At 28.1% G+C, this 23,878-nt stretch overlaps 2 protein-coding genes across 2 annotated transcripts in view; one reads left to right on the plus strand and one right to left on the minus strand.

The window, feature by feature from the left end:
- Positions 1 to 8,602, minus strand: part of LOC107454755 (dynein cytoplasmic heavy chain beethoven) — a 102,828-nt gene extending 94,226 nt beyond the window's left edge. Inside the window, exons 1-5 of the mRNA XM_043040557.2 lie at positions 8,103 to 8,602; positions 5,445 to 5,745; positions 3,309 to 3,575; positions 2,120 to 2,352; positions 651 to 899 (exon numbers count right to left, since the gene is read on the minus strand). Coding sequence (XP_042896491.1) covers positions 651 to 899; positions 2,120 to 2,352; positions 3,309 to 3,575; positions 5,445 to 5,745; positions 8,103 to 8,303 — 1,251 coding nt within the window. The 5' untranslated portion in view covers positions 8,304 to 8,602. The remainder of the gene's footprint in view (positions 1 to 650; positions 900 to 2,119; positions 2,353 to 3,308; positions 3,576 to 5,444; positions 5,746 to 8,102) is intronic.
- Positions 8,603 to 8,639: 37 nt separating this feature from the next.
- The window catches only part of LOC107454758 (sister chromatid cohesion protein PDS5 homolog A), a 62,766-nt gene continuing 47,527 nt past the window's right edge, over positions 8,640 to 23,878 (plus strand). The window contains exons 1-11 of the mRNA XM_043040559.2: positions 8,640 to 8,864; positions 13,487 to 13,617; positions 14,755 to 14,952; positions 15,369 to 15,455; positions 15,541 to 15,641; positions 17,751 to 17,877; positions 17,955 to 18,035; positions 19,535 to 19,669; positions 21,083 to 21,198; positions 21,280 to 21,377; positions 23,026 to 23,171. Of these exons, the coding sequence (XP_042896493.1) occupies positions 13,522 to 13,617; positions 14,755 to 14,952; positions 15,369 to 15,455; positions 15,541 to 15,641; positions 17,751 to 17,877; positions 17,955 to 18,035; positions 19,535 to 19,669; positions 21,083 to 21,198; positions 21,280 to 21,377; positions 23,026 to 23,171 (1,185 nt within the window). The 5' untranslated portion in view covers positions 8,640 to 8,864; positions 13,487 to 13,521. The remainder of the gene's footprint in view (positions 8,865 to 13,486; positions 13,618 to 14,754; positions 14,953 to 15,368; positions 15,456 to 15,540; positions 15,642 to 17,750; positions 17,878 to 17,954; positions 18,036 to 19,534; positions 19,670 to 21,082; positions 21,199 to 21,279; positions 21,378 to 23,025; positions 23,172 to 23,878) is intronic.

The raw sequence follows: 23,878 nt of genomic DNA on the forward strand, positions 1-23,878 counted from the left end.
CATTGTTGTAATAGACCATGGAAGCAAGGGGTGCATTTGTTCTTGTCTTCCAGTGGCCCCATCAGCCAAGAATTCATCTTCTGCCACACCCATACATCACACCCGTTTTACAGAGTGAACCCATTGATACATCCATTTATTCAACCACAGATCATGATTTTAACCTTAACTAGAGAAGGATTAATCTCCAATTCAGTACCAACATAGGTATTGCTTTGTTATGGGAGCGTGGAGGACTTTGTGACCCCGACAGATTTAACGTGCACTGGTCACCAATTAATAAACAGTGTTTCCTCGGCCGTTCTAGAAGATCTAAATAACACAACAATGAATTAAATTTGTATATTTCAAGTGCGCTGGTGATTATGTTATAGTTTCTTAATGTTCTTATTTATAAAAAAAATTTCAAATAAAAATCTGTAACTCAGAAACGTACAGAAATATATGGTAAAATTGCAGGTGCCAGAGAGCTAGTTTTTTTATCTGGAGCGGAGCTGGAGCTTCAAAAATTTTTTGAGGCAAGAAAAGAAAGAACTCGGTGCTTCAAAAATTTTTTGAGGCACCGGGTTCTTTTCTTAAAGAATATAAAATATTGACTGAGAATAATAGCTGTTTAAGACCAATATTTATAAGATGATGAAAAGAAGAACCTGAAGAGGATTTGCCCTTGATGAGCGCAGTTGCTCTCGAAGTTTTGATGCAACTCTTTTTCGAGCAGTTGACATATTCTGTTCATACTGAGCAACAGATGCCTCCCACAAAGCTTCTGTGTATGGATTATAATTCAAAGGATTGAGCACAGACAATGGTTTTAAAGCCTTATCGATTTCTAGCAAAGCTTTTTCTTCTGTATTCAGCAAACTATTTACTTGGCTATGAACACTTCTTAAATTCAGAACCTAAATATAAATTTCACAGAAATTAGTCAAGACTTCTTAGTATAAAGAATGAGTTAAACATTATAACAAAAAGCACCATTCCAAATTTGGGCATAAATTGCTGCAACATTGGGATAGGGGATAAACAGTAGCAAGGAAAGAACTGGTAACTACAGTTTAAAGAAAATCGACCATACTTGATAAGGTGTAGGTGTTACTTGATTTATTTAAGTAATTATAAATATGAAGAAAAAAAATGAAGTAATAATAATTTATTTAAATAAATGAATAGTAGTTTGAATAACACAAATTCAATCAGGATTGTTTTTTTAATTATCATGTTTGATCAAAATACAATAAAAAATCTTTTTATAAAGATTAATGAATACAAAATACTGAGATAGATCGACTGATTTATGTATTACCATGAACACATGCAAGTTTAATAACGCAAAACCCCAACCTAATCTTTTTTTCTTCAAGACAACTCTTAAAAAAAAAAAACAAGAATACTTTTGTTTAACCCCTTACATTCATTTATTTTGCTTTCTTCTTCAACTCTAAAATTTTCCCTCGACTTGTTGGTTAAATAAGCTAATTCCACTTAACCTTCGTAAAATGCTCTTGAAGAATATGCATTGCAATATCTTTTTTCTCTTTTATCAATTTGTGTTCCAAATGAATAAATGAGTTGAAATATTAGACAGAGGTAGAAAAAGGTCTTTTGGGGGGAAATAGCAGTAAGGAAAAAAAAATAATGGCTAGATGACGTTGAAGAGGATCTTAAACCTATGAAACTCATAAATTATTTTAAAAAAACCTACAAACATGAAATTTGGAGGTGAGTAGTAAAGGAGCCCAAAATCATTCATTGGTTAAAGAGTCGAGTAATAAGTAGGTATATAATTAGCACAAACAAGTTTGAAACACAAAAAATCTTTTTGATTTAAAGCAAAAATCATCATCACTACCAAAACACAGAATACTTTTAATAATAACAACAACAAAAATAATTCTAAAATAAAAGTAAATAAAAAGACTTGAACATTTCATTTATGTTCATTTTTTTCACATTGACTTTTTATAAACTGAACTATCTTATTTATTTCATATGATACTACACATAAAAGTTGGAAAGATAATTTTAAGAGTCATCCTATATTTATTAAACATTAAACATAAAGAACAACACATTTTTAATGCAATACTATGTGAAATAGAATATATGAAAATTGAGTTACTTCATTCAATCTTTTGCTAAAGTTTTGTAGATATGCAGGAATGAAAACATTTCTTCTCCATGGGTGTGGTGCATAGTTTAGCCAGAAAAGTGCCGTAAGCTTCTGGCAAGAATCGATCCAAGTATCACAGAGGTCAATCCCTTGCAGAAGTTGATCTTCTATGTATGAAAACTTTTCTGTCCATAAAGACACCTCTTGAAGCTTAATTTGAATGAAATTAACTGTACTATTGCCTAGAATGAACATTAAAAGAACTTTTTGAATAGTAAAATAACTTCAAGTTTATAAATGATATTTTTCATATTTGACTTGAAAACAAATTCCCCATACAAAAGGAATCACAAATATAGCGTAATGTGTGTAGTTGCCCACCCTTTAAACTTGACTACCTGTCTATTTTGTATAATGACCGCTGAAATAGGTAAATATAATTTTTCTAAGGGTGATAATGAGGGGTGGCTCTTTCAGAGAAATTTATTAATTAGTATGCTAGGCATGCAAATTTTACTAAATTAGTAGCTAAACCAAGACCTCCTCATGAGTTGACTGAGTTGACCATAAAAGAAACTTATGAGAGCTTATGAAATAAATAGGTTTGTAAGTAAAACAAAATAAATTTTAAATTGTTAAATAAAAATACTGTTTAGTTTTCTAATCGTGACTGATTTCTGATGTATTGATATTTGAAAAATTATTTATGATAAATTACTGACATGCATAATTGACAAAATAGGCTTATCTAATTTTAAATTAATTATATTAATATTAAATCTATTAATATTACTAATTCATTTTGTTAATAATTTTACTCTTTAAGATATATGGGGTTTTTGCTAAATAAAATTTTAAATTCATCTTAAAAGAAACTTAATTACATTTAGAATATGTAAGAAATATGTGAAAAACATGAACAACCTAAATAGCATTGTATAGATAGTAAAATAACATGATATAAGAAAGGATAATAAAAAAAATGACATAGCTTCTTTTATTAAATGACCTCCTGTTTCGACCACAAAAGCAATGCACAGCAAGGGATCAACTTACACAGGTTTTACTGTGTTACTAAAATTAATTAAGTAGCAAATTTTGTAAAATAAAATAAATTACTTGAATACTAAGTTTAAAAGACAATCAAAGTTAAATATTAAGATATTGTTTAAAACAAAATCCTTTTTACTCTCATTACCAATTATTTCCATAAGGTTTTCCATGCGGTCTGTAGGAAATCCCGGAGAATGATCGTCTTGCTTCCAAACATCGTCTAAAATATTAAATGCAGATTCCAATGAGTCTTTCAATTCCCCATAAGTCAGTTTTTCTAAATTGGTAAAGGCAGATTCAAATGGTTCCAGGAGCTTAGAGAAAAAAATAGCTCTTTCTTTTTGCTTTTGGGTAGGCAAGTCATCAACCATATCTTTCCAATAATTATATTCATCTTTTGGAGTGAATATAACTGCAAGAGTATAAAATTGTATGATATAAAATAATATTTTAAATAATCCAAAATATTTCATTTCTCATAAAAAAAATATTTTCCAAAAATAGAAGTCTTTTTTTTTGCTCAAAAATTATTATTTTTAAATATGTATATCATCAACTTACAAAAATAATTAATTAAAAAAATGCCTTAAAATATTTTATTACAAATTAAACACAATTTATTTAGTATTTTCTATTAAATTTGAAATATTATGGAATATATAAAGGAACTTAGACATAAACTGATCTGTGGGGAAATTTATATAAACAGTTCGGTTTTAAATATAAATTGTTCTGCAGGCTCTTGACTGTTCTGCAGCATACATCATAATTTTGAAAACTTTCTGCCTAAGAGCTTGGATGCATTATGAAAAATTAATAACTGCAAAATTCTTAATATGGCACATTCCGCTTGATTCTTATAGTAGCCTATACTGCTCATGGGTAGAAATTAAGAAAATTTCGAAACTTTTCCGTGGACCAGTGATTAAAAGATGTTACATGCAACATGCAAATGAGATACTCATACAAATGAGCTCATACACATTTTCACTGGTCCATTTACGCGTCTCTATTAAACTTTTTATTAAAAAAAAAGTTAATAAGGTGAACTCAAATTAAAAAAGAAATTGTAAAATAAAAAATGTGTAACATTTTAAATTTTTAATGAAATATGCTATTTTAAAACAATAACATAGACCAAAACACGAAACTGAAAATCAAAAACTAAAACAACATACTATCCCTTCACTTCGATTGCTGGTCTAAGGCAACACTGGAAATTATTTTATGGTGGTCCAAGTCAAATTTTAGTAGTCCTGGACCATTGTTAATTTTTAGACCTGCTGTTAGATTCTAAATGTGGCACACATCGAATTACTGATTTGTGTGATCAGATATTGACCAGATATAGAGACAAATACTCAGTGTTCTCCCTAAGTGTTTTTAGGAGGGAAGCCTGCCCTTTGATCCCTATAGATACCCTTTGCTCTTTTTTGTAAAAATAAGTTGCCATCCCTTAAAAAAATATTGACTTTTTATTCAGTTTTCATTTTTAAAAAAAAATTTATTAACTGTTCAAATAATAATTACACACAAAAATTATCCGTGTTTACATGTTTAATTCTGATGACTATAACAAATATTTACTTTGTTAGGATTATTCTCAACTTTTTAAATTTTCATAAGTTATTTCTTTTTTTAAGGGGGCATATTAATAAATTTCTCAATTGATTTTAAATTTTAAAAATATTTTTTTAAATAAATACCACTTTTTTTTCTTCCTTCATTTTTTTTTTTTTAAAAAAGCCCCTTTAAGTGTTTATTTTTTCATAATTTTCTGTCTAAATCATAGAAAAATCTTTTAAGCTGGTTATCAAAAGATAAATTTTTTTAGTTTACTTTCTTTTGATAAAAAAATTTATGCAGAGAGATTGTCTCTTACCATGCCTTTAATTATTATTTATAAACTACAAATTTTTCTCTCATTTAGATAATGAGTGAAAATTACTTTTCGAAATATGCACATAAAATAGTATAAGATAGTAACTTAAAAATTGTTGAGGATCAAATTCAGTTATTACATGATATTACACATTATGATAAATTTTTAGGGTGTTAAGTGAGTGCCCTTTCAAAACTCAAAGTGCCCATTTCAGTGCACCCTGCCCTTTTTTATTCCTAGGGAGAACTCTGATATACTGCTAGATTCTAACTGTGACACATGTCAAATATATCTTTGATATTAGTAGCGAAATCATTAGAAACACATCAAAAATAATTATATGGAGCAAAATAATTTATAAATATATGGTGGTTGTCATGATAATCAAAAATGTTTTACTTGATAAAGCATCCCTCTTATTTGAGACATCTTCATCCTCGTTGAGTCGGAGAGACGCGGCCAATCCATCTTCTAAATGCCCTAATAGATTTTGTAATTTTGGATCAACCTGTCTACTCCACTTCTCATCTTTCAACAATACAGGTGCAAAAACTTTTTTTACAGCATGGTAGAGAGAACTAATGGGAGAATCAACCATGGATGCTATGCATATATTTGAGAGTATGTTATCTGGAGTAACAGAATCGGGTACTTTTTTGAAAAAGATAAACACTCTATCAGAAGATCCCTTTGGTTCAACCTAAAATGCAATAACATTTTAAATTCCTAAATAATACAATAATTGTAACTATATTCTGATTAATAAATTCATTAATTTCTATTGCAGCAAAAAAACAAAACTACTTTTACTGTAACTTTATTAAAAATAAATAAATTAGCAAAATATCACAAATAACAATAAAAGTCAGATTTTTATTGATAAATAAAAATAAGTGGAGTCAAAGTTGCCATCTTTTACAGTAATGCAGAGATGCAAACGCTTGTTAAAATTTTCAGCAATGGACCACAAGTCTCCTAGCTTTAATCTATTCCATTCTCCCTGAAGCGATTGCTTTAAAGAGTTCAAACTACACTGTAATCCATGGAATTGAGATCTAGTGAGTGGGATGGCCATTCATCAGATGATATCATGCGCGTAATACCACCCTTGTGCCTTTTTTGGCTTTGTGAGCTGATGCAGAGTCTTGTTGAAATGTTCAGTTTATATTGAAGTGCTTTTTGGCCCATAGAAGTAGAACATCTTTTGGAATAACTAGCTGATACACCTCTTGATTTATTTCAATACCCCCAACCACAACCAAAGATGATTTGCTGCTCTGCATAGATTTCCAGGGGTGGTTGTGAGCTCAAGTCAAAATTCCAGAAAATTTCTTGAGTTAAAAAAAAAACACTTTAAATTGAAAAATTAGAAAAAAATTTAAACAAGGTTTTTTTCTTCCTTTTTCTTAATTTTCTTAGTTTACTTAAAATATATTTAAAATTTTACACATACCTATGATGACCTATAAAAGTAATTAAAATTTACTAATAAGTCTTTCTTTCTTGAGTTTATGATTATAACAACTATTTACTGATAAAAGATGAATATTAATCATGAATATAAGCTTATAAAGTATCTCTCTGGCTTTTCCTTACAAACATATAAAATAAACTGTGTTAAGTTCCACCTTTGAAAATTTGATTTCCGGAAACTTCTGTGATCAATGATTTTTTGAAACGTCTGGACCTTCGATTTCCGGAAACTTCCGGATCACTGTTAGCTAAAATTCCAGAAATCCGGATTATTTCCGGAGCACAATCAGCCCTGGATTTCAGCCCCAGATCATGACCATTGGTTTTCGGCGATATTCAACAACATCCAAGGCACTAGGAGAGCCTGCAAACTGCTAATCCTATCATTCTGGAAGTTGTGAGTTTGTTGGATGGCAAAGAACTTCTCATCAGCAAAAAGGAATGACTCCCAGTGCTGACTTGCAGAAAATTTAAGCATTTGCATCTGTGCATAGTTGCAAAAAGCAGTGACTTTTAAACAAAAAAGATTTTTTTATTAGTAAGAATTGATTCTTATTATTTATTGTTATATTTTGTTAATTTATTTTTAATGAAGTTGTCATAAAAATTGTTTGTCTAGGTTTTCTGTTACTACACCCTATAGTATGGTTATTGTGACCAGCACCTTTTTAAAAAATATTTGTCTGAGGTAAAAACTCAATTGCAGTTTTTATCTATAACGCATTTGACTAATTAACATTTATAAATTGTCAAATGTAGAGCACTATTACTGTATTAAACTATAAAATGAGCTCTCAGCAGTAATGTAGTACTAAAAACTTTTATTAAAGAAGTTCAACTGTGGGAAAACTCATTCAAGACTCATAATGATGCAGAATAGTTTTTGTTTTCCATACTCTCATCCCCAGTAATGATTTGTTAGACTTTGATAAGGCTTTTTTGCTTTTCCTTGCTTAAATATTCATTTATGATAACTAATGAGTATACTGGTTTTACTTCATTTTCGACAAATATTTTAAAAAATCTATATATACTGAATTTAAAGTCCCCAAACGTAATACCAGTATATTCCAGCCCCACTACACCCCTGACTTTCAATGAGGATAGAGGTTGGACAGTGTGGGACATTTAAATTGAAAATTATATCTAAAAAAACAAAATTCTTATCGAGGAAACTTTATAATTAAAACAGTTTAGAATACGTAATTTCAAAAAGATTATTTTTGGAGATGTGTTTTAAAATATTTCTGATTTGTTTTCTAAAATAATTTTGAAAATGTGGTTTTAAATCATTCTAGAAATGTGTTTTTTTTTTTCTGAGACTGACATTGCTTCCAAAAAGGAACACTTGGGTTTAACTCAATCACCAGAGGATGTCCTTTTCTTTGCTTTAATTTTTTCCTAATCACATATTATATGGACTTATTTGTTATCTTAGAATTATTGTTGTCTTTCTTATTTACTGAAATAAGCTTTATTTTTCAGTTCACCGAAAAACTAGACAAGCAAAAATAGTAAAGAAAAAAAGAAGAATTAAATTTATTGGGATAAAACACAAAATAAATGCAGAGAAATGATTATTACCTTATTACACAAAATAATTTCCTGCTTCTCTCCAAATCCATCTACATATGCACACAGAATTGAACAATTTCTATTATCGAGAAAAGTATCTAATGCTTCTGATTGAAGTAAACGAGAAATATTTTCCTCGGATACATCTCTAGCAAAAAAATCTCTTAGATTTGTCAAAATAAAAATTTTCCTGCTATCATTAGACTGCATAATGATTTTAAACTGAGAATGAAGCTGTTATAATATTCCAAAAGAAGAACTATGATATTTTGTAAAGAGCATTTTTGACGAAACTAGACTATAGGGATTCGGTGGCAAATTTGGGAGCATTTCTTGCTATTAATTTGAGTGTTTAATAAAACTGAATGCGAAACATGCCTTTATTGTTATCATCACCATGGTAACGGTTTATAGCTTTTCGTTGCCGTTCAATTAAAAAACAATTTTTAGTTATCGTACTAAAACTGAGAACAAAATGAAACCAAACACCCTCAGATGCTTGAAATATAAGTATTTATTGCCAAATAAATGTAAATAGTTAATCCTACGAAAAGTAAAGAGCCGGTATAATTTAAAACAAGAATTGAAGCCGTTATTTTTTTAGTGGCATCACTTTCTATACTTGGCGTATGAAATCGAAATGTTTACAGTTTTGAAAATACTGTTAAAATGCTTTATAAAATGAAAAATTTACAAAATTTTCCTTTATCTTGTTGATTTAACCAGTTTATAACGTATTTCGTGTATCATCGCTAAACTTTTTATACACTGGTAAGCAAGATTGAGGCACATAAGTTGTTCTGAAAATAATAAAATTAACTCAGCAACAGATGGACAATAAAATACTTTCTTCCGTAGTTGTTTTGAAAAAATGTTTTTTATACCTCATAATAAAATCTATTGCAATTATAAAAGTAATTCTCGACTGTTTTGTCTCTGAAAATTTAAAGTAATACAGATTTCTTCAGCGATTAAGTAAGGAATCACCCATCACAACATATTGGTTTAATTTTAGTGAAATGAAATCTAATATGTTAACGTATTGTGTAATTTTAAATTGGTTTATTTCAAGTTAACCTTTAAAATAAAAATTTTATTCTTAGGTTATATGTTAAGATCGTGTAAAAACTTATGAAGTGGCAATCTTATACTATTAATATTATATTAATAATTGAATGAACATTAGTCATCTTATCTTATGCATACACATGATTGTAAGTCATCGATTTCTATATGATAGATAAACACTGTAAGATCTATAATGTTGTATTTATGGTTTTTTAGCCAACCTTCATCTTGGAAAACTTTAGTAAGTTATTTTTCTGTGAAATAAAATTGTGTGGTAACATTCATGCATGTTAATGTTTAATTACATAGTGGAAATAACTTCTTTCACTGGGATGAAAGTGCAATAAAATTTTGCCTTCCAAGTTAGAATGTTATTTCTACTTTAGGGAAAAAAATTAGTAAAATCTCATCCCAGCTATTATGAATCAAGCATATCTGCACTTATTTATTTATTAAATAAAATAAAGTTTGAAAAAAATTTTAGTAAATTATTGACAGATGGAAAAAAGTTTTTTTTTTTTTACTTGACTTTTACTCCAACCATCAGGTTTTCAAAATAGCAAACCAAGTTAAAAATCAAAGAATTTTAAAAAAAAAATTATTGAATAGTAAAGTTTTAAAAAAGTAAGCGTAGTTACTGTTATAATTGTATCAATGAAGTAAACTATCACTGATATGAGTTCAGAGGCGTGAGATGTTTTCACAAATTCAGGATTCCCCTCCTTTTATGAACTAATCAAAACTTAAAATGGATGGATTTATAAATATTAAGGTCACATTTTGTCTTTTTAAACGTTTGATTAAAGACCATTCACTAATAGATTTTGGTGGTATTTTTTCATTTCCCTTGCATAAGTAAATTCATTTATAGATATTTATTTTTTTAATTTTAACAAAAACTGTCATCTCTTGGTAAAATAACTGTCACCTCTAAAATAAAAAACAGTTGAATTTATGTGTAGCGATATCTTTGCATTGGAATAAAAAAAGTACACCTTTTTTCTTAACTTCTGTATTATACACCATTTTCCTGTTTAAGGCTTTCATATTTATATCAATAATTTTACTTTTGTTTAATAGTATAATCTTATTTTTTAAAAAAAATTTTTTGATGCTGACTTTCTAAGATGGTTGATATGGTAGGGATTTATTAATTCTCTTGTTGAAAGTTAAAATAGCTTGCATATTAATTTTAACTAATACTGTAAATAAAATTGTCATTTTTAACTGTTTTTCATACATGTTCTTTTAATTTCTCACAATTTTCTTCTCTTTTTTCGATCTCATGCCAGTAGAATGATTTTTTTTAATAAAAACATTATATATGTATACAAACTAGTTACTTGGGCTGACACAAATTCAAACATTTCTTAGTATGCCACCATTTTATTTTTATTCAACCACTTGAATGAGGAATCAGTTAGTATGTATGACATAACTTCAGGGATGTGATTCTTCCACGGATCCGCTGATTTCCGCTTTTTTCAGATTTTTCCATGTCTTCCGCTCTTTTTTCATAAATTTCCGCGTGGAAAAAATTTTTATGCAGTAAATTATATTTTGTTGAAAATTTTTTTCTTCCTCGGAGCGAAAGTATTGAAGCCCCCAATAAACCTTTCTTCACATGTCAATCTGCTGGCTGGGGTAAAAGTGGTTGACCTTGGTAAAACAATGCCGTCTCCTACTCCACTACTCTCTTATCTTTTCAGGGATGAAAGACTTTTTAAAATTTCCGACCATGTTCCAAAAACTTTTGGGGAGTCGAACGAACGATATTGTCGGACTTGCGACGAACTCCCTCCCCCCCTGCAGTAGCTTCCTGAGAAAATGATCTTCAGAAGAAAATGGGTAGAATTTCGGCATGTACGCGGTTGTCAAGGCAACGGCTATAGATTGGAAAAAAGAAAAAAAGTCCTAAGCAGTTTCGTTTCGGTCGCTGATATTTGATTTCTTTTGATTGGCTGATTTATTGAATTTTAAATATTAGGAACTGGGCCAGAATCTGCTAAAATTGTGATTCTTATTTAGATGATTTTTATGTAAACCATCAATTTTCGTATTTAACTGATTTAAAAGTTACTTAATGAGATTCATTTTTACACAATTTAAAAATCATTACTCGCAATTCCCATTCACGCAATTTAAAAACCCAATATCGCGATTCATATTCCCGCTAGTTTAAAATCCAATGTCGCGATTCGTATTCATATATATTTTTAAATTTCAATATTGCGATTCGTTATCACGCGGTTGTAATATCAAACATCGATTTTCGTATTTATATGCGGTTTAAGCATTACTCGTTGCAATAAGTATTCACGGACTCTGAAAATTATGCATCGTGATTATTATTTACGCGATTTAAAAATTCAATACCGCAATTTGTATTTTCGTGCTTTTAAAATCCAATATCGAGATTCTTATTCACGTGATTTTAAAATTCAATATCGTGATTCTTATTCACGCTATTTTTAAATTGAACATCGCAATTCTTATTCACGCGATTTTAAAATCAAACATTGTGGTTCTTATTCACGCGATTTTAAAATCCAACATCGCGATTCTTATTCAAGCGATTTTAAAATCCAACATCGCAATTCTTATTCACCCTATTTTAAAATCGAACATTGCGATTCTTATTCACGCACTCTTAAAATCCTACATCGCGATTCTTATCTACCCTATTTTAAAATCGAACGTCGCGATTCTTATTCACGCAATCTGAAAATCCAACATCGCGATTTTAAAATCCGATATCGCCTTATTCACGCGATTTTAAAATCCGGCATCGCGATTCTTTTTCACGCGATTTTAAAATCAAGCATCGCGATTCTTATTCACGCGATTTTGAAATCCAACATCGCGATTCTTAATCTAAGGCCTCTAAAAATTGTGTGAGAAATGAACTTTCTTGTCCTATCAACACTGATGATCAAAAGTCTGCAAAACGCAGTCTACAGATCAGTCATGTTAATAAAAGACCATCGAAAAAACAAAGAACTGATGAGAAAGTCCATAAAGGTCCTTTGACCATTAAAGAAATGTTTTTTAAAATGATGTGATACATAAAATCCTGCTTATGCATAATTACTCAAAGTTATCTAAATTATTAAAAAAAAATTATTTTAATCAAGATTTTATTTAAGAACATAATTACCATTTATTTATATTTATTTGAATAGATAATAATGTAATCATTATCATATTGGCTATTGAATTCATATCATTTTTTCTTTTGCGCGTTTAATGCTACAGTTATAAACTTCCTCTTTTTTGTGTTTTTGTCAATCACATCCCTGATAACTTGGTTATTTCTCCCTTTTTATATCTTTAAAAAATTTAATTGTCTTTTCATTATTGGTAATTCAATTTATAGTATAATTTTGATATGATGAATATCATCAAATTTTTGCAGTCTTGTTCTGGCAACCAAAGTTTATTAAAAAAATTTATGTTCACAAAAAATTAATCTCAGAATTTTTTTGAATATTAGTAATTATATAAAATCTACCAAATACAAACTGTAAAATTTAATATTTTATGATTGTAATTTCTTGTTCATGTCGATTTCAAATGAAAGCTGAATTTTCAAAGTTACAGTAATGTTTAATGCTATTTGTTTTAAAATCATTTATTTAGATGAGAACTGGTTTGTTGGTATGCTGTACCTAATATTTCTCGGTTATTTTCTTTTTCCATATTTTTCTACTAAAATCAGTTGAAATATGGATTCAACATAATAAATTTTGATAATCCTATATTGGCAACTTAAATTATAAATATTACCTGAGATGACAGATCATGACTGTTTGGGGAATACCTCTATCACAATGGCTTCTACATTACTTAAAATTGTACCACCTCTACATGGGGATTCTGAGCTGTCACTGTACTAGTAAGACAGAGAAACAGATCATACCTGTGCTTTACATGTTTTGCTTATTGTTTCCTGTTATATTTATTTTCTCCATGTTTCTTTGTAACTCGCCCTGCCATTGAAAATATCTCAAAATATTTCCTCAAAGAAACTGAAAACATCTGTTATTGTAGTGAGTTGTAGCAACACTACAGTATTATAAAAGTAAGCCCCTTCCAAAACAAAAAAGATGAGATTGCACATATTGTTTTTTTTATATTTTTTAATACACCTTATTGTTTATGAATAAATTTTGTCATTAATAAATTTTAAGTTTATTATCTAGCTATGTTTAATTATAAAAATATGTCAGATGAAAAATAACAATAAAATTTGATATCTGTAATTCTAGTTAAACCGACTGAAATGGGTAGCTTTCCTTGCTAATAAACATGTTTATTATTTTCAGGTATAGATTTTTTTTTTTTTTTTTTAATATAATCAATGGCACAACAAAAAGAGAAAAAATTGGTGTACCCTCCAGGAGTGAAGGAATTGACAGAAGATATATCAACTGATGAACTGTATCGGCGCCTGAAAGTAATATCATTAAAATTGTTTTACAAAATAAATATGATGAATGTCTGTTTTATAATTTAAGTTTAAATATGTATTATGTTTAAGTACATAAAATTAATTCCAATGATTTTAATTTATGTTGTTAAATTAATTTTTTTCCATTTAACAGCTTGCATATTTCTAATATAATGTACATTTATTTGGGTGGATTATTAATCTGGATTTAATTTCCTGAATATTAAATGTTTAAAAGCTGATAAAATCACTCCATCCTTTATATATTTGACTATAGATAAATAATGATTTAAAATTTAATTTGATGAAACTTTTTTTAATATTCTGAACAGAACAATATAAAAAAAATAATAAGCATTTTAAGTATGAGGTATTTTAGAAAATAAAATTTTAAATTATGTAGCATGTTGTAACAAAATTGGAGTAAAAAGTTATTCTTAATTATACTGCTATTTTGTTAAATTTTATTGTTTAAAAAAAGGAAAATGTGTTTCATTGTGCCAGATATTGAAAACAAAGTTAATATCAAAAATCATTAAAAAAAAAATACTTCTCTATTCAAAAAATTAACTAAATAAGAAAAATTTAAAAGAATTTTTTTTTTAATTAATTCTATTCTAAAACAGTTAACATTAAAGAAATGAAAGATAATAGTACCTAATGATTGTAATTTAGATATAATTTTACATTTTTTAGGAAACTTAGAATATCTTCATTTAAATCAAATGAAAATTATTTTATTTATTTTGGTTTTATACATAATAAATTTAAAAATAATATCTTTAAAAAATAAATAAATGTGAAAAAATTTCAACTTTCTTGCACTAAATAAAGTTTTATTTGTTTAAACTATTCATATCTAAAAAATTGACAACTTCTTAAAAAAAATTATAATAACAATTGTATTGGATGTTTTTAATTTTATTTATTTTTCCAGTGTCATGCAGAGCGTGTATTGCATTTTTTTCTTGTATTTATTACCAGTTGTGAACAATAAGTAATATTAAAAAGATTAAATAATATAGTTTGGCTGTGAATCAGAAAAGGTTATAGAATGTGTCATATGAACTGGACTATTAGAATACTGTTTCTTATTTATATATATTTGCTTTTGTATTTATTTCATTTCTTCTTTTGTTTTAGGTGTGTGTTAAGGTGCTTCAAACAATTAGTCAAGAGGATGATAATTCAAAATACCAACCTTTGGCATTTCATCTGGCATCTGACTTTTTCTTAGACCACCGCAGTAAAGACATCAGACGTGGCGCTGCTCTTTGTATTGCAGATATTTTCCGTATATTTGCTCCAGTCAATCCTTATAGTGACCCAAAAATTCTTGAAGTATAAATTATTTTGACTTTATTCTGTATCTATTTTTTTTTAATAATTTTAAAGGACATTTAATTATCTAACTTTTGTTGATGATTTCTGACTTTTTTAAACAATAGCAATAGTAGTTTTCAAATTAAACTTAAAAAGAATTTATGGTTGTTATAACTAAAAGCAGAAAATTAAAATATATTTTACTAAAACTGTATTAAAATAACTAAAAAACTTTAATTATTTTGAAAGTATTTACTCATATGCAAACACCTGAATAATAAATGTTACGTGGTACTTCAGAAAACTAATTGAGTTAGTTTTAACTGTAAAAATATCTCCTTTTATGTAATTCATAATTTTTTAGAAAATATTTGTTTTTCATGTTGCATTTTAATAGTTCTTTTTTTCACATTCTGATTTGTATGTATTTACAGGCTCTATTTAATTTATTCATTGATCAGTTGAAAGGTTTAACATCTGCAAGTGGTACTAATTTCACTGGTTCTTTTTACTTACTTGAGGTAATTTAAAATTATTTCTGAATATTTTATTAAAGCTTTAAATGACATTTATTTCAAAAATGACTGAATTGATTATTTGTTTCAGAATTTAACAATTATGAAAACATTCAACTTGTGCCATGATACTATGCAGAAACCTGAAGAGATTGTGATTCCATTATTCAAACAGATGTTTAACATTATAAGGTTGCTTTTGTATAAAATTTTCATAAATACTGTGTTGTTTAAATGTATTAATACGAAACCTAAAGTGATAGTTTTGTATGCCTTAGCCATAAATGCTTTTTTTTTTTAAATTACATTATGGTTTTTGAACTTATGATTTTTAAAAATTATCATATGATGGGTTCGAAAAATGAGACCTGCAAACATCTTAACCCTTTATAAAAAAAAATATAGCGTTTCGTCAATCGACAAGCATAAAAAAGTCAATCTATCCACTTTGCTTTCTTAGAATTTGTTTACTTCAGAGTTTTTATACCTCTTACGATAATCTCTTAATGATTCGTCAGAGGCAGAGCTGTCACGTTGTGTGTCAAGATAAAAAAAATTAACTTATATTTTCATTTTTAATTAAACTTAATTGTTATATTTATGAGTTGGCATTAACATTATGCAGGTTAGGCTGAAGTTAAAAGCCTGATGTTCCATGTTTTTTCCACTACTGTTGCAGATAGCAAAGGTCACATAATCCTGTGCCAAGTTCTGTATGTATGGCTATTTAATGAAGTGGAAACTGGCTCAAAAATTTTTGTTATTGAGCTGTGTCTTTATGGAATTTAGCTTGTTTTGATTTTGAAAGCTGATGACATTTTTGAGTCAACTTCCAGTATGATTTTTTTCACAGCTAAAACTGTCTGATTCAACTATGGAGTTTCCCAACTGCTATAAATGTGTTCTGGAATGGAAGCTGAGCATTACATTAGTCCACCATCTCAGAGATATAGTAGTAGAATTAGAATATTGAACTTGTTCATTGTAAATTCATGTGTTATGAGACATATTCTGTTCTTTTTGTCAGCAAGTGTGAATCATTGTTAATAACCAATATCAACTAAATAAAGCTCTTACTATTTGTACTATGTTAATTAAGATTTACAAATTCATTGAATAAATTTTTTTGTGTTCCCTCCTGATTTTTTCAATGTAGCATGTTACAAACAATTGGTGTTTATTATTCCTGAACTCGGGGAGCTTTAGAAAGATATTAGTTATTTGAATATCAATTTTTTTCCAATAAAAATAATATATTTTCCTTAATTCCATCAAAAATCTGACTCATTTCAATCAGTGATTGAATTCCAACCTCTCGTAATTTTTACGTTTTTGAATCTTTATAATAATTGTATCCAATTATCTAATCTATTTACTGTCCAATTATTTTAATAACTAATGGAACTTTTAAAGGATGCCATTTATAAGTTTGCAATTTTAAATTTATTTAGGTTTGCCTTTACTGTCTAATTTTCAACATTTCTAATAATGTTAGATGTTATTTTCAACCATATTTGATCTCATCTTAGTTTGAGTTTAAACATTGCACATGTATAAACATTTGCAACTTCCTTTAACCAGAAACTATTGTTATAAAGAGAGGCCATTTTTTTGTTAAATTATAAGCAATGTTTTCCATTTTTAAAGACCTCGTTTCTACTTGACTTATTTGAATTAAAATCAACACTAAAGCTGCACAATTTAAACGTAAACTCTAAATTAAAATTTTCAGAACAAATTTAATAAGTATTTCTGCATGGAATGATATTTGTAATTAAAATAAGCAATAGGAATTTTTACTAAAATCCCCTAAACTATTTTTTACAGTAGAGAGTTTTTGTGGATGAAAATGCTCTAAAGTTGTTTAATCGAACTAGAGATTATAGCTAAGTGATGAAAAAAATGGTAAATAAATTATTGTGAATTAATAGTAAAAATGCATTGTATCAAATTTTTTGTTTCAAAAGCATAACTTTTAACCCCATGATGTTCCAAGTGTGCATTTTGATCTGCATTGTTTTCCACTTAGGAAAGCAAGTTTTTTCATCTTATTAGATTAATATTATGATGAGGAATAGTGTTCTCTCTGTCTTCAAAATTGCCTATTTTTGTGACTGTCAAATTTCCTGTTTGTGTGACTGGCAATTTCCCATGTTTTGTAACAACCAATTTCTTAATTTTGTGACTATTACACATGGTAGAGTGTAGTAGTAATTCATTATGATGATAAAATATTAGATTTAATTTAATAGTTTACAACTTTGAAACATTATGTACTAAAATGTTATATTTTTTCTCCAGGGTCCTTGACAATCCAAAAGTTAGTCGTTTGACATTAAACATGTTATGTCCTCTGATTGCAGAATCTGATAATGTGCCACACCAGCTTTTAGAGTTCATTTTAACTCAAATTATTGAACCAAATAAGGTAATTACTATTTCTTTAAATTTTTATGTAAAGATATTTATTCTAATTTATAAGTAACGATTATGTTACAATTTCAGTCTTCTTGTGAAAGAACTTACAATTTGGCTCAAGATTTGCTCAAGCAGACAGCAACAGTATTAGAACCATATATACAAACTGTAAGTATATTGCAAGAATATCCTAGATTTTTGTACTTGACTCTCAAAATGCACATCTGCAACAAAAATCTTTCTAAGAGGAGTCTGCTATTCTCTTAATTTATGTACAGTTCCGAAAAACAATCTTTAAAAAAAGAAACAAGTTAATCATCATTTGGCATTTTTATTTCTGATGTTCAATGATTTAATAATATTTTAACATTAAAAATAAATTGTAACTATTAAAAAAAAAAGCATTGAAATTTTAAACTTGCAAATGTGAATTTGTGTCCATTTATACTAAATCAGATACATATTACACTCCCAGCACACCTAACGTTCAATAGTGATTCTGCTTTTGTACCATAACACGTCAAATATGCCAAAAAGCGTAAAGACCTGAAAAATAAGTTGGGACTAGTATTCTAAATCTTGAAAAAGTCTTCGCTAAATTCTCTTCTGCTGCTTTTCTTTGATCAATCTTAATTAAAAGCCTTAATTGTTCAAATATACATCTCCTTATTTGCCGGCCGAGCGGTTAGCGTGCCTGACTGCGAAGCCATAGGCTGCGTGTTCGAATCCCGCTCCGGGCATGGATGTTTCTCTCTCTCTTTGTACTGTCCTCTGTTGTGTGTGCGCATTATGTGTAATGTGGCCCACCCTATAAACGGGTTTGTGGCAGTGTGGCGTGGGCAATGTTGCTCGCCTCCGTGACTTTGGTTCACAGGTGCCCACTGGGTAACGCGAAATGAGCAACAATTCTGGCATAGTATAGGCAAAGATTCAAATTCAGTGCCTGCNAAAAAAAAAAAACATCTCCTTATTTTGGATTTTGTTTATTAACAGGTAGAATAATTACAAATATGAACATTAATAAAGGGATAAAAAGGCCCGTGAATATTTTAATAGATGAATGAAAAGTCATATTTTAAATAAGGACTCGCTTTTGGCTTAAAGAACCCAGAAATATGGAAGTCTTGGGTCGTAAGGATCCATAGTTTCCTAAATCTAATCGAATCTCTGCTTAAAGCATTATTTATTCTATGATAAATAATGTTCTGCCACCATAAAATAGCTAGCATTAAAATATTATAAAATCTAGTTAAATGTGACAATAAACAATTACAGATTCTATTGATAAGAATGGTAATAATTATGAAAAATCAGAAATAACATGAAAATTCTTTCAACTTAAAGCTATTTAAAAAAATGCTCACTGATGAAAATAAAATAAAAGACCGATTTACTCACTTATGGGCATATATTAGTTCTGGACATTTTTGTTGTAACCATTCTTCATATTTCTATATATTAAATATACAAAATCCTGTATTAATGTACTGTATTAAATATACAATAAGAATATGTTTTTACTTAAAAACCATTCTTTTATTTCAGTTCAGAATAATTATGAACATAAATTTAAACATGAATTATTTGATTGGCTCAAAATTTAAACATAATCTATTATTTTCTGGAATAATTTTTTGTTTTAATTAATTGTTTTTTACCTCTTTTAGACATTTATTAAAGCAATGGGTGGTCAGCAAGAGGATGTTATTTCTGAACATCTTTATGAATTAATATATGAACTGAATCTAATCATTCCCTCTGAAATTATTGTGGTGGTAAATAACTTAGAAAATAAACTGATGGTAAGTCTATTTAAACTTCATTTCATTTTTAAATCTATTTTTTAGCATATTTTCAAGTTATGTAAATTTTGACAACATTTTCAAATGTAATCATAGACAACTTAATGTAAAATAAATTTATTCAATCTTTGAATGGTATCTGATATATATGCTTAAAAATGTTATGACTTCTTTAATGTTAAGTACCCTCCAAATCTTTTGAAGTTCATAGTTTTCATTTGATGTTATAATTATTTAATAAAAATTTCAGTTTCCCTCTTTTAAAATAATTTTTTTAGAAAAAAACTAACTATAAAATTACTCATAAAAATACTTTTGATATTAAACAGGGTGCATAGCGTTTTTAAAAAGTGATTAAAGGTGCTTATTTTCGTTTTTTAAAAGCCCTTAAAGGTGCTTTTTTCATTGTGTGTTTTTAAAAAATGCTTCTTTTTCCCTTTTCTAAAATGAGATTTTTCCTTTATGATGTTGATTTTCGCTACGAATTATGCAGATAGACACTGTTCACATTGTTCTATTCAGTGTTTTCATAATTAATTCAACCCCAATCTATTTCCCCGTAGCATATGAAAACGCCATTCAATTTGCATGATTCAAAGATTTTGACAATTGTCAAAGACAATGCTGAAAGGTTTTTTTTTTTTTGACGTGACGGTTAAAACTAGATAAAACAGTCAATTGTCAAAAACTTTCCAATCCTACCTAATTGTGATTTACAGTGCTTAAAAACATTTGAATACTTAAAAGGTGCTGATTTTTTGTTGAATAATTTGGCTACGTACCCTGTTAAATTCCTAGTTTTAAAAACTAAGTTGTCTTAAATCCACCTAAGTCGTGAAATATTCTGGTACCCAGCCAACAGATAAGAACTAATATGGATAAATAATTTTATGTGGTTTATACTGTAAAACATAACTTTAATTTCTAACTGTTTTTCATGAAGTTGTATTTTTAATCTAAATGGAGTATAATTGTTAGACATGTGTTATTTAACTTGTTATACTAACTCTTAAATTTGTATTATATTAACTCCATAATTTGTATCCCTTTCTTATGCTAGATCAAATACCCTTAATTTGTGTTTTCAAAAATATGCAAATAATTTTTATATATTAATTTTGTATTTTGCATAGTTTTTTAAGATAAAATTAAACATGTTTTTATAAGAAGTAGGTTTGTCTATTGTTTTAAATACTAACAATATACTATCGAAATTTTTAATTTTGTCAAATTATTTAAGACACATCAAATTTCTCTATATAAAAGAAAACTTAAAACAATAAATATTTTTTTGCATAAAATTTGGTCTGTACTTATGAGCATATGTGTGTAAAGACAACAATGTATTGCTCGTAATTTTCTAAAAGATATATATATATATATATTAAATTTAAATTTTTAAATAATTTACAGTCCAGCCTGGAAGAGGAACGGATTGAGGTTCTGACACTTCTGTCGAAATTGTTCTCTGATAAATCATCAAAGATGATTGAACAAAATAAAGTCCTCTGGAGCAGCTATATTTCAAGGTTATTATTTGATTTTTATATTGACTTTTAAATTTAAAAATTGAAAAAAAAATTTTAAATGTTCTTTTATTTTTTTAATAGATATAAAGATGCATCCACTAAAGTTCGCTGCTTGCATATGAAGTTCTCTAAAAATTTACTAATGAATCATCCACAAACATCAAAACCAGCCCTGATTGGTATAGTTTTTTTTATTATCATATAGAACCAATGATGCAGGCCCTATGCTCAAAATCATTAATAACATACTTTGCTCCAATCACATAATTTCAGTATAATTTTAAAATGTAGTCATACTTGTTAAATACAATGTACATGGTGCATTGTGTTTTTAAAAAGTGCTTAAAGGTGCTTATTTTCATTTTTAAAAGCCCTTAAAGGTGCTTTTTTTTATTGTTTATTATTTTATTTTATTTTAAAGTGTTCAATTTTCCCTCTTCGAAAATGAGATTTTTTTCTTTACCGTGTCTATTTTCGCTATGTGTGATGCAAAAGCATGCTTTTCACATAACTCTATTTAACGTTTTCACAATTCATTCAACCACAATCTATTTCGGCTTACCGTCATCCATAGCGTATGAAAGCACCAATCATTTTACATGTTGAATGAAATACTTGCGAAACCGTACGTGCGCCTACTGAGCTGGGTTTGATTAAATTATTGCATGTGCAACTCTGCTGCATTTAGTAAGATATTCTCAATTTCAGGCTTCATTTTCAGCCCTCTGAAATAGAGAAATAGAACAGAAAAATATCGATTTTTTTATGGTGGCTAATATAACCAAGAAAAGAGTTCTTTGTCAGAAACTAGTTATTTTATCATGATCATGTAAAGTATTTGAAAATTATTTTGCATTTTGTTAATGTATATAGTGCTTAAAAATATTTTTTGAGTGCTCATAAAGTACTTAAAAGGTGCTTATATTTTGTTGAAACATTTGGCTACCCCCCTTAATGTAAATTTAAGAATTTCTAGCCATGTATGTTCCACATAGAATTACACTTATCTTTACTTATTTGATACCATTCATATACTTATTTGATATCATTACTTATTTGATATCATTCATATACATGTATTTCATACGTTAACATTGATTTCTGGGAATTTTTTTACAAAAGCGAAAACTCTATTGTTAATGATCTTACTACTATACTATAATTTTCAAATATTTAGAGTAATTAATATTTTAATCTTAATACATTTACTGTCAAGTTAATTATGTTATTTTTAACTGTATATTTATCTTTTTACTATGATGTAACCTCTGTTGAATTACATAGTCTCCGTTTTGTCATTCCTGCCATTTAACCTTCCCTAAGGTGTAATAATGTGATACCAAAATGCATATTGGTTTTAATAAAATTTTACTATTTTTGATTTTTAAAAGTTTTTTTTTATTGAAATTTAATTTTATAAAAACAAATTACTCGCATAATTTTACAAAGAGGTTTCAAATTATCCTATTGGATAATTTGAAAAGTTGGCTTTAAAAAAACCCCTGATAGATTTGTAAGAATTTTTGAAATAATGTGCAGCTATTGCACTTTAAATTTTTTGTACAAAGGTGTTCTGAGACAGTTTTTATAAATTAAGATAAAATCAAGTCATTCCTCTTTTATTGACATGCAATTGGCTCATTGTAACTAACTCCCGGTGGCTTAAATTCTATTCTTTCTTACAAAATATTATTACCTTTATTATTTAATTTACTTAATTTCTGATAGAGTCTTTCTTTTTAAGTTACATTAGTTTCATTTCAAATTTTCCTGATAAGTTTAAATGTTTAAAAAATATGATGTAAAAAATAATATATTTTATTTTAGAATGCTTTATGTTCAATATTGTTGATCCTGATGATAGAGTACGCAAGCAGACTTGTCAAACCATTTCAGAAACTGTTCCAGAGCTGTACGATGTCCTAGATCCTGAGTTGTGGGAAAGCTTCCAAGAGCGTGCACGAGATAAAAATGTAAGTTCTATGTTTTATAATTTAAACAAAACTGTAGCTTTTTTAGGAATGCATGGTACATTTTGCTACTATTCAATATTCTATACCTCTAGAAAGCGTCCTGCAGTGGACTGATCGTAAATACACAGTTCCCAGTAGAACACCGAAGTCAAGTATCACTGACTGCTGCCAGAAAACGGGTGGGTGACCACTTTGATCAGCCTGTGTAGAGATGAAGGATGCACTGTATCGGGCCTCGTTAAACTGTTCTACCAAAAGTGCTCAAGTTTGCGCACAGATCGCTGGGCTACCGAAGCAGAGGATCAAAACTGTGATGGCATGTCTTTGGATCATCTTCAAGGATGTTTCCAAGACCATCGCTTATAGCCCATTGTGCACTTCTAGTACAATGTAAATAAAGTGCCTACTCACCTCTAGAGAACTATCATAATATCATGTAGAAAATTATTTGGTTTGCTGAATATTTAGCTAAACCAAATAATTTCTTTAGAAATCCATTTGTAAACAACCATGTGCTTTCCAAGTACTCTTTTAAGTATTGTTAACATACTATAAAACTATTTTAACTTATTACTGTTTTAATTATTTTAAAGATTATCATCTGCAAAATGGATGTTTATTTCTCATTTGAAAAAATATTTTTTCTAATTTAAAATCATTTTATTACATTCTTTTCTTCTTTTTTTTTGTTACAAAAAAAATCGATT

The sequence above is a fragment of the Parasteatoda tepidariorum genome, chromosome 3 (genome assembly GCF_043381705.1).
Source record: "Parasteatoda tepidariorum isolate YZ-2023 chromosome 3, CAS_Ptep_4.0, whole genome shotgun sequence".
Lineage (NCBI taxonomy): Eukaryota > Metazoa > Arthropoda > Arachnida > Araneae > Theridiidae > Parasteatoda > Parasteatoda tepidariorum.